This window comes from Macaca mulatta, chromosome 16 (assembly GCF_049350105.2).
Source record: "Macaca mulatta isolate MMU2019108-1 chromosome 16, T2T-MMU8v2.0, whole genome shotgun sequence".
NCBI classification, from domain to species: Eukaryota; Metazoa; Chordata; class Mammalia; order Primates; family Cercopithecidae; genus Macaca; species Macaca mulatta.
In genome coordinates this window covers 6,418,526-6,435,054 of record NC_133421.1, presented here as the reverse complement: position 1 = coordinate 6,435,054, position 16,529 = coordinate 6,418,526, and the positions used below count along the sequence as shown (strand labels likewise).

Here is a 16,529-nt window from a genome sequence, read left to right as displayed (position 1 = left end):
GCCGTACCGGCCCCCAGGGGTGTCTCTGCTCCCCTCTGATGGCCCGCCTTCGCCTTCCTCCTCGTCATCCTCACTGCTCTCCACCTCCTCGCTGGACGATGAGTAGTCCATGGCCTTCTTGGGAGGCCGAGGGGCCTCGTCCAGGGTCCGCTCTTTCAGCAACACGAAGTCCTGCGGGGAGGAGCCACGTGAGGGGCAGGGAGAAGGTGGGCCTGGGTGGAGGCAGACAAAGGGTGCTGGGACACCCCAGCAAGGTGACAGGAGGGGCCCCCACAAGCAGGCCCATCTCACTAACCTCACCAATTGCTCGCTTATAGCTCTGGGAGGGGCCGCAGGGGAAGAGCGAGCCAGGAGAGATGTTAGGAAAGAGGTTAGAAAAGGTTAGTAGCATGAGAAGCACCAGTCCCTCCATCCCCACAGCCCTTCCCAGTAGATCCGCGGAGACCCCCCCTGGCACCCAGCTCCCTGGGGCTAAGCCCCAAACCAGGATGAGGCAGGCGGTGCCGGCCACCAGGCGACTCACTGCGGGCCGGCCTGGCCGCGAGCGGTGGTCATCGGGCTTGGCTTTATTCCCAGGAGAGAGCACTGGGGAGCTGTCCAGTTTGGAGGAGGCTGGACATGGCAGGGTGGAAGAAGAAAGGTCACTGATGCCTGGACAAGGGATGGCCTCAAGCCCACACCTGGGCTGACCCCTTGCCCCTGAGCCCCAGAACTCAGCCCCGAGTTCCATACCCACGCAGGTCCTCCCTGTCCCTGTGGGTGTCCCAGTCCAAAGCCACCAAAGGCAGGGTCCATCCTGATAAGACTCCAGGCCCAGAGCAGGCTGCCCAGCCCTGGCTCACGTACCTCCCACGCGGTTCCGCTCCAGTGAGCCGGCCTGGGGGAGGTGCCCGTGCGAGGCCGGGAGGACACTGTCCGAGCGTTCCCAGCCAGGGTCGCTCCTCCTGAGGTCGGGGTTACTGTTGGGGGGCAGAGTCAGGGTCAGGGAGGCAGGGTGCTCCCCTCTCTGGGGTGCTGAGCTGCACTGCAGAGGGAGCCATCACCAGGGAAGCAGGTGGCAGAAGTGAGAGGTGGGAGTGAGTCGGGGTACGACTCCATTACCTAGAGGCGTTGGGCGGGCCAGGGGGCTGAGCAGGGGGCCCTGGAGGCTTTGGGGTGCCCCGCTCTGCCCGCCTTTGCAGATAGATTTGCCAGGCGGAGTTGCTGCGAGGTCTGTGAAGGGAGCACAGGGGTGCCGAGGGGGCGGGGGGGCGCTGAGGTGATGGGGCTGGGGCTTGCCCACCCCTAGGTGGGTAGGCTGGTAAAGTCCCTGTGCCCCCCTACTCCCTAGGCTGTCCTCAGACCTCACCCAGGCATTGCCCTACCCAGGCATTACCTGGCACGGACTGCCTGGGCTGGCCGGGATCCTCCGGCCCCACTGGTGTTAAGGGCAGTGGCGATAGATGAGGTCCTCTGAGGCACCTGTGGAGAGAAGTCCACGTGCTGCGAGCTGGCGCTGCGACGGGCACTTCAGAGATGTTTGAGCCTCACCTCTGAGAGGTGAGCTCCTCACTTTGATGGATGAGAAAACTGAGGTTCAGGGAAGTTAGTGAATACGTCCAAGGTTATGAAGCTGGGAGATGGTTGGAGCTGCGGTTCTAACTCACAAAGTCTGCCCCTTAGCGGCCCCGAAACACCCTGGGCGTTTCTCCGTTCCCACGCTCCCCAGGGGCATCAATGCCACACCTCCACGTTGCCTCCTCAGCTGGACGGCTGAGCCCTGCTGGGCAGCGCCCTAGCTTTCTCTGGCTTCCCGCCCTGCACTCTTCCCCATGCGGCCCCTTCACTGCCCTCCTTCTCCTCATGACTAGTTCCTTGCTTTTCCCTGGGCCCACAGGCTGTCCTTACCTTGGGTGGGGCCTCGTTATCTGGGCGGACCCAGGCTGGGGGGTTCGGGCTGGGGCCAGGTCCTTCAGAGGTGGGGTCTGAATTCTGGCGGATGACAGCTCCTCGGGCACTGGGCGTGGCAGTGGGTGCAGGGATGGCAGGGTCGGGGTCATGGGAGGCTGGGAAGGCAGCCAGGTTTCGGGTGGGCTGGTCCTGCAGGGACTGGGATCGGGGCACAGGTGCTGCATATGGCTTCAGTGGGACCCGGTGTGCCACCAGGCTCTGCAGGGAGAGACCAGGGAGGGTGGGCTGCCTGCTCCATGGCAGGTCCCCACCTGCAAATCGGGGTCTGAGGTGGGAAGGGACTTTAGTTGCCCCTTCCTCCATTGAAGGACAAGGGGTTCCTTGAGCCTGAGGACAGCTAAGTCAGGACAGACATAGGCAGCAAGAAGCAGGTGAGTGTGTCTGTCCACATAGCCTGTGCTCTGGAATCCTGGCTCAGGGCTGAGCAGGTGTGTGTGTGCGTGTGTGTGTGTGTGTGCACCTGGGCTCTGAGCAAAGCTCCCTGTGTCTGCAGTAAGACAGGAGTGGGGAGAGACTCACCTTGTGCGGTCCCTCCTGGGGCTCCACCGGCCTCTGCATAGGAGGAGTCTGGGAAAGGGGTCCTGCAGGCCCGGGGGAGGCCTGGGGGATGGAGGGCTCAGGCCCCGTGCTGCTTGGCTTGCTCTTGGCCAAGGGAGAGTTCTGCTGCTTGTTCATCCTTGTTCTCTCTTCTACCTGTGATGTGAAGGGATGTCAAGCAGGCCAGCTCTTGCCTCCCTGTTCTCAAAACTGAGGGCCCCGCCCGCCCTCACCACTCCTGTCCTATGCTGTGTGCTGTGTGCTCCTTTCCCCTGCTCGGTGCCTGTTCCTGTGAACAACCACTTCTTGTGGCTCTCCAGGCCTCAGGCAGTGGGACTGCAGTCTCAGGAGGCAAAGGAGGCAGTGAGTACCTCTCGGGCCCAGGCTGGTTTGTCAGCGGGATTCATGCCCCGACCATAATGGTACAGGGGCTTCCTGTCCCCGGGCAGGAGCTGCTGCTGCTGCTGTTTCTGAAGCTGCTGCTGCTGTTGCTGCTGCTGCAGGGACTTGAGGTAGGCATGCTCCTGCTGCAGCTGCCTCTGGAGACGCTCTGACTGCCGCTGCTCCTCCAGCTGCTTCCGCTTGTATTCCTGGGCCCAAGGGTAGGGAGAGAGGGCTCAGCAGAGTGTGGCCTGGGAGTCAGAGCAGGCATGCCCTCTCTTTTCTCCAACTGCCTAGAGAGGAGATGTATTCCCTTGATGTCTTGGGTGAATCCCTTCCCTTGAAGTGTTCCCATCCCGTTCCAGCAAAGAAGCTCTGAAAAGCATCTTCCCAGAGGACGCTGAGGGACCCGTTACCAGCAGCAGGGCCTGTTCCTGGAGCAGCTGTTGCTGAAGGATCTCGAGCTGTCGCTGCTCCTCCTCTAGCCTGTGACGAATATATTCCTGGGGGGCGGGGTGTAGGGTGGGGGGCAGAGGGCAGGGAAGGAGGAAGAGGCAGAGGAGGGCAGCAGCAGCGAGTTGGAGAAGGAGGAAGGGATCCGCAGGAGGAGGATGAGGGGGTGCAGGGGAAAAGTAAGAGAGAGGTAGGGGAGGGGATGGCATGAGCCCCGGGGGGCCACGCGGCACAGATGGGGAAGAAGAGGGCACAGGGAATGAGGGGGATGAGGAAGGGGCCAGGGAGAATCAGGGATGGGGTACAGAGATGGGAATGAGGCAGGGAAGGAGGAGGGAGGGGGCCAGGGTTGGGGTTGAAGGGTGGGAGAAAACAGAGAGAAAGAGTGAAGCTAGAAAAGATAGGAGGAATCTGGGTGGGGGGGAGAGAAGGGGGAAGGGCACGGGGAGCAGGGGCGGCAGGCAGCAGGAGCGGGAGGGCGGGAGGGCAGGGATGTGGGTGCGGCGCTCTACCTGCTCGCGCTCCGCCTGCCGCCGCTCCTCCTCCCGCCGCAGAACCTGCATGTCCTCCAGCCGCCGCTGCTGCTCCTTCTCCTGCAGCTTCCGCTGCTCCCGCTCCCGCCGCTGTTGCTATGGGGAGAGCCAGGTGGTCTTAAGGACCATACCGGACACCGCGGCACCACTGTCCCTCCATGGACAGGGAGGGAGCTCTCCTTGCTCACCACGGAGGCTTGCGCTTGTTTCTGTAACTATACCCATCCCCACCCAAGGGCCCGCGGGGCTGGGCTCGGGAAAACAGCCAGTAGCTGTGATGAGAGAGGCTGTGAGACTGACCGCTGCCTGTGGGGTGTGCTTAGCTAGACAACACCTTCCCCTACCCACACCCCACCAAACAACAAACAAAACCCGAACTCAAAACAAGCATCCCCAGCACTCCTAGCCTAAAACCGACCTTTGCCTGAAGTCCATACAGAGCGGGTCGTAGCGATAGACTTTGGCCACAAGAGGGCACCAGGTGCCCGTGCACAGAAAGCACAGAAAAGGGACCTGGCCCGCTCCTTGGCAAGCCCCGATGCCCAGGTGGTACTTGACTTTCACGGTATTTCCGATCACAAAGTCTACCACAACCACCACCGCCACCACCGCCTACAACAACAAAAGCGCAAGCCCTAAGGGGCCCTTACACTTGAGGGAACTTGTGCCTATTCCTGCAATGAAGTTGCTGGCACGCCTTCTCCACGCCGTTAGATAGGACTTTGTCACTATGCTATCTGAACGCTATATTTATTTATTTTATTTATTTATTTATTTATTTTTGAGACAGAGTCTTGCTCTGTTCCCTAGGCTGGAGTGCAGTGGCATGATCTTGGCTCACACCAACCTCCGCCTCCCGGGTTCAAGTGATTTTCCTGCCTCAGCCTCCCGAGTAGCTGGGACTACAGGCGTGTGCACCACCCACATCCGGCTAATTTTTTGTATTTTTAGTAGAGATGGGGTTTCACCATATTAGACAGGCTGGTCTTGAACTCCTGACCTCATGATCCACCCGCCTTGGCCTCCCAAAGTGCTGGGATTACAGGCGTGAGCCATCGCGCCCGGCCTATATTTTCAAAACTGCACAAGGCTCTTCTGTAGCAGGTTTTCTTGCAAATTATTTTTTGTTCAACAATGAGAGGGCCTGCTTTGGGGGTAGCAGGTGGACAGTGTGGATGCTGCGGGTTATTATTATTATTTTTGTTGTTGTTGAGACAGAGTCTCGCTTTGTCGCCCAGACTGGAGTGCAGTGGCCGGATCTCAGCTCACTGCAAGCTCCGCCTCCCGGGTTCACGCCATTCTCCTGCCTCAGCCTCACGAGTAGCTGGGACTACAGGCGCCCGCCATCTCGCCCAGCTAGGTTTTTGCATTTTTTAGTAGAGACGGGGTTTCACCGTGTTAGCCAGGATGGTCTCGATCTCCTGACCTTGTGATCCGCCCGTCTCGGCCTCCCAAAGTGCTGGGATTACAGGCTTGAGCCACCGCGCCCGGCCGGGTTATTACTATTAGTAGTAGTATTGGAGATGGAGTCTCACTCTGTCACCCAGGCTGGAGTGCAGTGGTGTGATCTCTGCTCACCTCTGCCTCCCGGGTTCAAGTGAATCTCCTGTCTCAGCCTCCCAAGTAGCTGGGATTACAGGCACGTGCCACCACACCCGGCTGATTTTTGTATTATTAGTAGAGATGGGGTTTCACCATGTTGGCCAGACTGGTCTCAAAAACTCCTGACCTCAGGTGATCCACCCACCTCAGCCTCCGAAAGTGAGCTACCGCATCTGGTCTATTGCCTATTATTTAGACACATTTTTTGTTAAGTCCAGCTAATCATGAAATTTGAAATCATGTAACTGTTTCAACAGAAATGCCATTGATTTAAGGCATTTTATTTTATTTTAATTCTGAGGCAGAGTCTCACTCTGTCGCCCAGGCTGGAGTGCAGTGGCTGGATCTCAGCTCACTGCAAGCTCCGCCTCCCGGGTTCACGCCATTCTCCTGCCTCAGCCTCCCCAGTAGCTGGGACTACAGGCGCCCGCCACCACGCCCGGCTAATTTTTTGTATTTTTAGTTGAGATGGGGTTTCACTGTGTTAGCCAGGATGGTCTCGATCTCCTGACCTCATCATCCGCACGCCTCGGCCTCCCAAAGTGCCGGGATTACAGGCGTGAGCCACCGCGCTCGGCCCCATTTAAGGCATTTTAAAACCTGTTCTCCCTGAGGCCCTAATGGACCCTGGGAAGGTCAGCAGGAGGCCGCGCCAGGCCTGGGCCCTTGGCAGACAGCCCACCTCCTCCACGCGGCGCCGCTCCTCCTTCTGCTCCTCTATGCGCCTCTGCCGCTGGTGCAGCAGGTGTTTGATGTGTGCCTCGGGGTCTCGCTGCTGCTGCTGCTGCAGCTGCTGCTGCTGTTTTAAAGCCTCTGAGTTGCTCTTATTTTCCTGCTGGAGGCGGAGAAATTCCCGGCGTAGAGTCGACTCTCCAGGCACGTTCATGATGGAGCTGGGCAGGGGTGGCACAAAGAAGAGCTGGGGTCAGAACCCTGTTGGTTCCCACTCTCAACCCCGTGGGCCCGCCTGAGCGGGTGCTTTAACTGGATCAAAGCCTCTGCCTCTGGCCACTCCCAGGTGGCCAGGAGACTCACTGTCCCCTGCTGCCCGGTCTTCAGCCCTATCCTCCTTTCCTATTACTGCTGCGCCCCACCTTCACCCTGAATTGCTCTCTCCCCAGCTCTTGCTCACTCATTTGTTCCACTTCTTAGCACTCAGGAATTTGGTTTCTAGGAGTCTCTACCTCTCTGTGCCCATCACCCCCAGGCCGAGCATCTCCAAAGCCAAGCACCACTGTAGTCCCCCCACTCAGTGATGACCCCCCAACCCCCGCTCCGCCTGCCAGGCCTACCTTGGCTCTCCTTCCTCTCCATGGCTGTCGTCTTCCTCCTCGCTGCCGCTGTACTCATATTCTGTCTCCTCTGCAGGGGAGACCACTGCTGTTAACTCACCCAGTACCCCAGACCCCGCCGTGGGCTAGGGAAACCTCGGGTGGGCATAACCAGAAGGTCTGTCTGGGTGGGCACGCATGAGGGGCCCCACCCACTTCCTGGGAGCAATGGGAGGACAGTGTGTCTCAGGTGTGGGCCCGGACAGGGACCAGGACTGGGTCCCTGGGCAGCTGAGGTGTGGCAGAGCCTGTGCCTGGGCTCGCACACGTATGTGCTTAGCATGGAGTTTTCATAAGGATGTGAAAGGCCGGTCCTCCTCTGGAGGGCTGACCCAGATTGGGAGGGAAAGGAGGGAAAACCCCTCGGCTGTTGCAAGTTTGAGAACGATCTCCTTGGACAGGGAGAGCTGGGGCCAAGGAGGGGAGCAGGAAGGGAAGCCAGGAGTGAGCAGGGCTGGCAGAGAGGAGCCAGGCTGGAGTGTCCCCTAGTACCTGCCCCTCCAGCCTGCCCACTGACCTTTCTCACCCCGCTTCTTCCGGGATCGGTCAATGTGGTCCTTAAGCTGGATGCGGACCTGCCGCTCCGTGGGCTGGTCCCGGATGAAGGGAAACTTCAGCAGCTGCTCCGTGGGTGGGCGGCTCAGGTAAGTCTTGATGAGACATGTGTCAATGAAGTCAATGAACTTCTTAGACCTGGAAACAGTGGTGGCTCACACTAGGAGGGTCCCCTCAGAAGGGATGGGTGCAGGAGAAAGAGGGTGGATCACTCATCCACAAGCCACCTTGACATCCCTCCTGTCTTCATATCCCAACACCGGTCACCGCCCTCTGCCCCCCAAAATCTCTTCTCTGGTGAGATCCGAGCCTGAGCACAGAGGGCATGAAGGTGGGGATGACCTTGTCCAGGGACCTTCCTTCCCAGAGCCCACACTCTCAGAGACCTACCACTTCTTGGACTTGAGTCTGGGCGGAGGGTTCCGAGGAATGAGGAAGAGGGCCCGCATGGGGTGCATGTCACACAGAGCTGGACACAGAAGAGAGGCCCTCAGTCCCTTCCACTGCACTGGAGCTACAGGACCCTTCCTCAGCAGGATCCCAGGACCCAGCTCCTCCCTACAGCCCTCTCTGGGCCCTTGCTTTCCCTCCGCTCCCACTCCCGGCAGACTCAGAACTTACGGGGGGCTCCCTCTGCCATCTCGATGGCTGTGATTCCTAGAGACCAAATGTCACTCTACAGACGGGAGAGAAGGAACAAGTGAATATTCCCGACAACTCTGCCTTGCAACCTCTCTTCACCCACCATCCTGGCCTCTTCAGGAGCCTTCCTGGGCCACCTTCCTTCCTGCAGCAGTGCTCTCCAACCCCTCCCATCTGCCCACCCACACTTGCCTTGCCATAAGATGTTCCCCAGCCCCTCACTGCTAACATCATCCAACCTTCCTTTGTTCCCCAGCCTGCTCAGGCGCCATGGTCCCCATACTGCTTCCTGCCCTTGGCAGCCCCCATGCTCCCAACTTTCCACTCCATACCCTGTAATCGTAGGTGGCATCGGGGTTCTCATCACAGGCGATGACCTCTGGAGCCATCCAGTAGGGAGTCCCAATGAAAGTGTTCCGTCTGCCCACGGTGCGGTCCAGCTGAGCACTCACCCCAAAATCCACTGTGAAGACAGAGAGGGAGGGGTCAGCATGGAGAGTCACCCCTGCTCCCTTGCCTCACATCCCTGCATGCACACACAGGACTTGCCTGAGGCAGCTGAGGTTCTGGCCCTACCCAGACACCCCAGCACCCTCCTTTACCCCATCAACATCCTGAAGCACCCAATTCCACCCTCCTGTATCTTAGAGAAAAGCCCCGGTGAAAGGATCACGGACAGCATCCCAGGCAGGAGGGTCATCAGATCCCAGCTCCCCAGAGCAACCTGCAGAGCACCTGGCCCATAACAGGTGACAGGTGTGGAGCTTCCTGAGGGATTTTCAGCAGGAGGCAGGGCATTCCAGGGGGAGAGGGGAACCGGGAGGGAGTGAGCCTCCCCAACAGGGAGGAAGTTGGGCCTGAGCCACCAGAGGGAAAAAGGGGTGCCTCATTCTCTGTTCTGGGGGTGAAAGGGCCCCGTCAGCCTCAGAAGGAGCCGGCGCACCTAGCTTGACCTCAGCATTCTCTGTCAGCAGCACATTCTGCCCCTTGATGTCTCGATGGATGACCTTGTGGGCATGGAGATGGGCCAGACCCTGGGACAGGAGAGCAGGGAAATTAGCCATGGTGTTGGAGGGGGTGGGAAAGAGTAAGTGGGCAGTGAGTTGAGGGGACAAGGAGCAATCAGTCTGGACAGGGCTGGGATGAAGGAGCAGACCCTCTCCACCAGGAGCCCAAGCAAGCTGAGCTGTCCTGGAGAGCTTCCTCAGACTGGTGGCTCCAGGTGAATTCCCAAAGTTGCAGGGTTACAGGTGGAGAAGTGGCAGAGCGTGGAAACAGAGGAGCCAGTCTCCTTCAGCGGCCTGAGACTTCCCAAGGCTGGGACGCTGCTTCCACATCCCACCCGCATCAGGCCTGCTGCTCCCGAAAGGGGGCAGTTATGTCTCCTCCCAGTGCAGGGAGGATCTTTGCTCATGAAGAAGCTCCAGCCAGGGTAGCAGAGGAGGAGAAGACAAGGGGAGGGGGCCTGGAGCTCACCCTGAGGATCTCCCTGCAGATGTAGGCGATACAGTCCTCCTTCAGGGCGTTTCCTTTCGTGTTCTTCACCAGGTCAGTCACTGAACCAGCACCACAGAACTCCATCACCAGCTAGGATCCCAGGAAGGTACGGAAAGGAAAAGTATCAGTCAAACAAGCCCCCCAAACCCTGCCCCAATCCTCTGCTAGACTCCTGGAGGACCAGAGACCTTGGGGCTAGAACTGGTATGAGCTGGAAAGCAAGGACCACAGAAGCCTCACAAAGGCCACAGGACTTTCTGAAGTCGAGAGAGAGGGAAAAAGGCTGGGTGCGGTGGCTCACGCCTGTCATCCCAGCACTTTGGGAGGCTGAGGCAGGCAGATCACCTGAGGTCAGGAGTTCAAGACTAGCCTGGCCAACATGGTGAGCAAGACTCTGTCTCAAAAAAAGAAAAAAAAAAAAAGAGAGAGAGAAGGAATACAGAACTGGCAGGTGGGGCTGGGATCAGGGTAGGAGTCCAATGAATCCCTGAAACTGTAGACAAAATGATGCAGGTATATGCGTTTTCCTTGAGGAAGGGTCTAGTACTTTCATCAGATTCTCACTGGGATTCCAAACCCTAAAGCGGTTAAGAACTACTGCTTTACCGCCGGGTGCGGGGGCTCACGCCTGTAATCCCAATACTTTGGGAGGCCAAGGCAGGTGGATCACAAGATCAGGAGTTCGAGACCATCCTGGCTAACACGGTGAAACCCCATCTCTACTAAAAATACAAAAAGTTCGCCAGGCATGGTGGTGGGTGCCTGTAATCCCAGCTACTCAGGAGGCTGAGGCAGGAGAATTGCTTAAACCTGGGAGGCAGAGCTTGCAGTGAGCTGAGATCACGCCACTGCACTCCAGCCTGGGCGACAGAGAGAGAGTCTGTCTCAAAAAAAAAAAAAAAAAAAAAGAACTACTGCTTTGGATCAGGGGCTGGACCAAGGCCTGCTTCTGTACGGTCAGCAAGTCAAGAATGGTTTTTACCTTTTTTTTTTTTCCTTGAGACAGAGTCTTACTCTGTCGTCCAGAGTGGAGTGCAGTGGCGCAATGTCGGCTCACTGCAACCTCCGCCTCCCAGGTTCAAGTGATTCTCCTGCCTCAGCCTCCCAAGTAGCTGGAACCACAGGCGCCTGCCACCACACCCCGGTTAATTTTTGTATTTTTAGTAGAGACGGTTTCACTGTGTTGACCAGACTGGTCTTGAACTCCTGACCTCGCATGATCCACCCACCTCAGCCTCCCAAAGTGCTGGGATTACAGGCTTGAGCCACTGCGTCTGGCCTGGTTTTTACATTGTTAAATGGTTGCAGGAAAAAACAAAAAAAGGAATCATATTTTATGACATGTGAAAGTGAAAAAACATTCAAATGTGAGTGACCTCAGTGAAGGTGTTGGGGGTATAGCCATGCTCATTCGTTTACGTACTGTCTATTGCTGCTTTTGTGGTACAACAACAGAATTGAGCAGCTGGGACAGCAAATATGACCCGCAAAACCTAAAATATTTACTGTCTGGCCCTTCACAGAAAAAGTTTGCCAGTCCCTGACTTAGAAGCAGAAAAGGGACTAAGAATCAGTGATTCTCCAGGTCTGCTGGAGACAGAAAGAGTGCATAGGGTCTATCCAGACAGCTGCAGCAGGGAACCTGGGAAGACCCTGAGAGAAACTCCTCCAGAACAAAGAGTAACAAGGCCAGGAGATGAGGAGGGCTCTGGGTCTGCACCTCCCAGGGAGAGCAGCTGAGACCTGGAGGCAGAGAAGATGGCTCCAACCAGGCTTCCTGGGAATCAGCATGCTTGTCCAAGTTTTCACTAAAAGCCACACCCAATGCAGGAAAAGGTTGGATGGACACATATATTTGCATATGCAATAAAAGTAATTTGCATGTGCCTACTCCTTGGAGAGCAGAGTACAGTGAGAGGAGGGGAGGACCTGTGCCCAACAGGTCCAGAAGGGGGTGCCCGGCCACTAATGCCTCTAGCCAGACACCATCACCACACACACCTGGCACGTATACCTCCCTGTCACCTTTCTCCCTTTCTTTGTGTGCATGAGTGTGTGTGTTCCCAAAAAGCCAAAGGGCCTTGGAGGCCAGGACCATGGCTCATGCTCGTCTATACAGAAGTGCTTAGTAAGTGCTTGTCGTCTGAATGGCTGCTGGGAGGGGAGACCTGGCGTCAGTGCCAAAATTCCCGACAGCCATTGCCACACTCCCTGCTGCTCCATCCTCAGGGACTGGGCTCAGTACCACAAAGGGTGAGGCTGGGGGAACATGTCAGCACCAGTGCCCAGGCTAGGGAGGGGAATGACTCTTAGGAATGTTCTGGGCCAGGCAGGAGGAATTTGGGGGAGGCCCCAAGCTCCGCAGCAGGCTCTGGTTTGAATGGTGACCCAGAAGGGCTGGGTGCACTGTAGCATGTGGGGTGCTGTTATCTCCCACAAATATTTTGGTTCTGTTGCTTTCCCAGGAGCTGTGCTCAAAGGCAGGAAAACTGATGGACGGCCTCCCCATGGTCTCTCTAGCCTTTGCCAGGATTATATTTGCTTATTAAGAGCCGATCACACAGTGTGAGATACTGGTTAGAGGAAGGGTTGGGGCAAACGCCAGGACCCCTCCCCACAAAACACTCAAAGAATGAGAGGCTGCAATTCATGGGGGCTGGAGTGCGGGGCCATCCATGAGGCAGGAGGCTCCTCTGGGTCCAGGGACAGGGGAGGCTGGGTAGACCGGAGGGAGGGTAGCTGGCGAGGACAGATGCTGGGCGCTGATACCGAGTCCTAGTGAACGGCCCAGAGACACGGGGTGCGGGGAGGGCAGGCAGGGGGGCGTTTCTCACCCAGAGCTGGTCATCGTTTCCCGGGGGGCTCTTCTTGATGAAGGCTCCATAGTAGGTGGCAATGTTGCGGTGATGAGAGTATTTTTTCAGCATGTTGATCTCCTGTTTGATCTCTTCTTCCTCATCCTAGGCAAATGGGAGGAGCTGAGCCCTGAGACTCCCCCCACACTCCCTTCTCAGTGGTCCAACCCTCCCACTGCCCAGATCCACTCCCTACCTCGGTGACATCCATGACCTTGATGGCAGCCAGCTGCCCAGTCTTGACATGCCGACCCTGCAGGACAGAGGAATCTGAGTCTATGCTCAGAGAGCGGAACGTTCTGAGGGCTTGACTCTGGGAGACACAGCTTTTGACTGTTTTCTGTCTTACAAAGTGCCCCTTGGCTGGGCGCCATGGCTCATGCCTGTAATCCCAACACTTTGGGAGGCCGAAGCAGGCGGATCACTTGAGACCAGGAGTTCGAGACCAGCCTGGCCAACATGGAGAAACCCCATCTCTACTAAAAATACAAAAATGATCCAGGTGTGGTGGCGGGCGCCTGTAGTCCCAGCTACTCAGGAGGCTGAGGCAGAATCGCTTGAACCTGGGAGGCAAGCCAAGACCAGGCCACTGCACTCCAGCCTGGGAGACAAAGCGAGACTCTGTCTCAAAAAAAAAAAATAAATAAATAAAAATAAAGTACCCCTCATTGTGGCTACACACCTCAGTGAACGTGCTGCTCATGGGAGTGGACAGAGGCAGAGCGCTCCTGAGCCATCATGGTCAACAGAAAAAACCACCTACAGTGGACTTCCAAGTTACAGGCTCAATAAAGGTGAAGGGTCTCCTCCCAGAAAAACTCAAGACAGATGAGTCAGAAACACTTATGTTCTGTTCCAGCCTCTCTGGCTTGGACTTTACAGTCTGAAAGTCAGAGCAGGGTGGGAAAGATACCTCTCCATCCTAATGCAGGATGGAGGGAGGAGGAGGAGGAGGCTGGGGAGGGAGGGGCTTTGCCTCACCCTCTTCTCCTAAGCAAGACAAAATGTTGGGGTGCTTGCCTGACTCACCAACTCTGGACAGGAGGCCTCTCCTAGAATCAACTTCACCCACACAGCTTTTTATTCTTGTCGATAGGGAAAGAGCAGAGACAGAGCTGAGATTTTAGGGAACTTAGAGAAACACAGAGGGGCCAGCTAACTGGTTGGTTAATGCTCCCGCCACCGTCACCAGTCCGAGCGGGAAAAAACTTCCTCTTCGAGTGTGTCCCAGTCATTGACCTCCTCCCCCAACATCCTTCTGAAATTCCTAGTGGGAGCATCTAAGGCTTGGAGAGGAAAGCCCAAAGGCTTCCTGGGGAGCAGCGGAGTGGAGGAAGGTGGCCCCTCGTAGGGATGGATTGGCTTTGCCAGCCCACGGGTTATTTTTAACCTTAGCCATTCAAGACCCCAAGTCCAGAGACGCAGAAGCACATGGCACCACTATTCCCATGGCAACAACAAGGCAAGAGATTGCGGGTGGGCTGCCTGTTTCCCCAAAGTTTGCAAGAGAAGGAGCGTAAGAGAAGGGCAGGTGGTCTCAGTGACACAGGAAACACGGGGCTAGAGATGCAGAAGAGACTTGTGGCAGTATCAAGCACTCTGTCTGGAGATGAAAATGCCACGGGTCCCAGGGGCTCCAGTAAGAGGCAGCATTCACCCTGAGCATCCTCACTCCCCGCTGGAGCGGCTCCCCCCATGCAAATGTGAGCAGGGGTCAGGCCACCTCACTCCCCGCTGCAGCGGCTCCCCCCATGCGAATGTGAGCAGTGGTCAGGCCACCTCACTCCCCGCTGCAGCGGCTCCCCCCATGCAAATGTGAGCAGTGGTCAGGCCACACGGGAGGGCTGGGCTGGCCAACCTAAAAGCTACCATCGGTGGCTGAGAACATGCCACTTCTGTCAGGGACAGAGGCAGCTCAAAAGCAGAAAGCCTGAGCTCTGGCTCCAGCAGGCCAGCTGTGGGAGCAGAGGCCACTTCCCCTCTGCAGAAGGCCACCCATTAGGTCCCACTACCTCAAAGTCCTGGGTCTCTTTGTGGTCCGGGGAGAGGCCAAACCCACACCTCTGGCCTTAGCGCTCTCTGAATCCCAGGAGAGTTCTGACACACAAGGCCGTATGCCCTTCCGCCTGCTCTCACTGCTGCAAGCCACCCTTCCTGGCTTCCGGCCTGTTCCCACCACGTCCGGGACTGGCTCTGCACTCAGGCAGGGAGAGGCATCAACAGTGCCTCCTCCTGGGTGCTCTTTCCTCTCCCCTCTCTACCTTTCCAGGGCCTCTGGCATCTCCCATAGCCCCCCTCAGACCTGCAGACCAGGAACCTACTTCCTTCCACTCCTCCCAAGAGTGCCCTGCAGATGTGGAGGTCACACTTCCGCACCATTCGTCTCACCTTGTACACCTGTCCGTAGGTTCCATTGCCGACCACCTCCACAAGCTCAAAGATCCCAGCAGGGTCCTAGGGGCATGGGACAGGAGGGAGACAGAAGAATACTGCGTCAGCACTTTAGAAAAGGATTACAGAGCTAGAGAGGGGGAAAGTGGTATCCAGTCAAGATATGAGAGTGAACACCAGTATATCACGAGGGCACGCAGTGGGAACCCTGGTGGCTGGTTGCCCTTTCCCTGGATTGGTTCAGAGCGAACGTTCTATGGGAAAAGTTGGAAGAAGTGAGTGGCCGGGCGCGGTGGCTCACGCCTGTAATCCCAGCACTTTGGGAAGCCGAGGCGGGCAGATCACAAGGTCAGGAGATCGAGACCATCCTGGCTAACACGGTGAAACACCGTCTCTACTAAAAATACAAAAAATTAGCTGGGCGTAGTGGCAGGCGCCTGTAGTCCCAGCTACTCGGGAGGCTGAGGCAGGAGAATGGCGTGAACCCGGGAGGCGGAGCTTGCAGTGAGCCGAGACTGTGCCACTGCAGTCCAGCCTGGGCGACAGAGCAAGACTCCATCTCGGGGAAAAAAAAAAAATAGAAGTGAAAGAACGTGGAAGTCAGAGCCCAGATAGCTTTTCAAAGACATGTTCCCGGCCGGGCGCGGTGGCTCAAGCCTGTAATCCCAGCACTTTGGGAGGCCGAGACGGGCGGATCACGAGGTCAGGAGATCGAGACCATCCTGGCTAACACAATGAAACCCCGTCTCCACTAAAAAAATACAAAAAAATTAGCCGGGCGTGGTGGCGGCGCCTGTAGTCCCAGCTACTCGGGAGGCTGAGGCAGGAGAATGGCGGGAACCCGGGAGGCGGAGCTTGCAGTGAGCCGAGATCGCGCCACTGCACTCCAGCCTGGGCGACAGAGCGAGACTCCGCCTCAAAAAAAAAAAAAAAAAAGACATGTTCCCGATTTCAAATCCACTGAGAAACTGCGTCTGTATCCTCATCTGCAAAATGAGGGTGCCTGAGAACCTGCCTCTGGGGCTGGTACTCACATTTTAAGTGGAGAAATGCCCATCAAATGCTTCAGATGGTGCCTGGCACCAGAGTGTGCGCCCAATAAAAGTTAATGACCAGCCGGGCGCGGTGGCTCAAGCCTGTAATCCCAGCACTTTGGGAGGCCGAGGCGGGCGGATCACAAGGTCAGGAGATCGAGACCACAGTGAAACCCCGTCTCTACTAAAAATACAAAAAATTAGCCGGGCGCGGTGGCGGGCGCCTGTAGTCCCAGCTACTCAGGAGGCTGAGGCAGGAGAATGGCGGGAACCCGGGAGGCGGAGCTTGCAGTGAGCCGAGATCGCGCCACTGCACTCCAGCCTGGGCAACAGCGTGAGACTCCGTCTCAAAAAAAAAAAAAAAAAAAAAAAAGTTAATGACCATTATTATTATTATTTTTTTTTTTTTGAGACAGAGTCTGGCTCTGTCGCCCAGGCTGGGGTGCAGTGGCCGGATCTCAGCTCACTGCAAGCTCCGCCTCCCGGGTTCACACCATTCTCCTGCCTCAGCCTCCCGAGTAGCTGGAACTACAGGCGTCCGCCACCTCACCCAGCTAGTTTTTTGTATTTTTTAGTAGAGATGGGGTTTCACCGTGTTAGCCAGGATGGTCTCAATCTCCTGACCTCATGATCCACCCGTCTCGGCCTCCCAAAGTGCTGGGATTACAGGCTTGAGCCACTGCGCCTGGCCTATCTTACTTCTTAAAAGCAGGGATGAGGAAAGCTAGCAGGGAACAGGAATTTGAGGGCCACCATCCTTTTGTCCTT

General features: G+C 57.0%; 1 protein-coding gene across 50 annotated transcripts in view; it reads right to left on the bottom strand.

Moving 5' to 3' along the window:
• The window catches only part of MINK1 (misshapen like kinase 1), a 71,011-nt gene that overhangs the window by 4,477 nt on the left and 50,005 nt on the right, over nucleotides 1–16,529 (bottom strand). For 2 of the 50 annotated variants that reach the window (XM_015118337.3, XM_015118338.3), the window contains exons 2-23: nucleotides 14,725–14,790; nucleotides 12,533–12,589; nucleotides 12,316–12,441; nucleotides 9,461–9,571; nucleotides 8,928–9,018; nucleotides 8,317–8,447; nucleotides 7,964–8,018; nucleotides 7,733–7,811; nucleotides 7,305–7,480; nucleotides 6,749–6,818; nucleotides 6,139–6,349; nucleotides 3,834–3,950; nucleotides 3,285–3,371; nucleotides 2,859–3,077; nucleotides 2,470–2,643; nucleotides 1,888–2,148; nucleotides 1,376–1,461; nucleotides 1,102–1,212; nucleotides 847–959; nucleotides 524–612; nucleotides 296–319; nucleotides 8–171 (exon numbers count right to left, since the gene is read on the bottom strand). In XM_015118337.3, the coding sequence (XP_014973823.1) occupies nucleotides 8–171; nucleotides 296–319; nucleotides 524–612; nucleotides 847–959; nucleotides 1,102–1,212; nucleotides 1,376–1,461; nucleotides 1,888–2,148; nucleotides 2,470–2,643; nucleotides 2,859–3,077; nucleotides 3,285–3,371; nucleotides 3,834–3,950; nucleotides 6,139–6,349; nucleotides 6,749–6,818; nucleotides 7,305–7,480; nucleotides 7,733–7,811; nucleotides 7,964–8,018; nucleotides 8,317–8,447; nucleotides 8,928–9,018; nucleotides 9,461–9,571; nucleotides 12,316–12,441; nucleotides 12,533–12,589; nucleotides 14,725–14,790 (2,618 nt within the window). Of the gene's footprint in view, nucleotides 1–7; nucleotides 172–295; nucleotides 320–523; nucleotides 613–846; nucleotides 960–1,101; nucleotides 1,213–1,375; nucleotides 1,462–1,887; nucleotides 2,149–2,469; nucleotides 2,644–2,858; nucleotides 3,078–3,284; nucleotides 3,372–3,833; nucleotides 3,951–6,138; nucleotides 6,350–6,748; nucleotides 6,819–7,304; nucleotides 7,481–7,732; nucleotides 7,812–7,963; nucleotides 8,019–8,316; nucleotides 8,448–8,927; nucleotides 9,019–9,460; nucleotides 9,572–12,315; nucleotides 12,460–12,532; nucleotides 12,590–14,724; nucleotides 14,791–16,529 lie in introns of all 50 variants that reach the window. The other 48 variants (XM_077969851.1, XM_077969854.1, XM_077969856.1 and 45 more) reach the window with 28 other exon arrangements.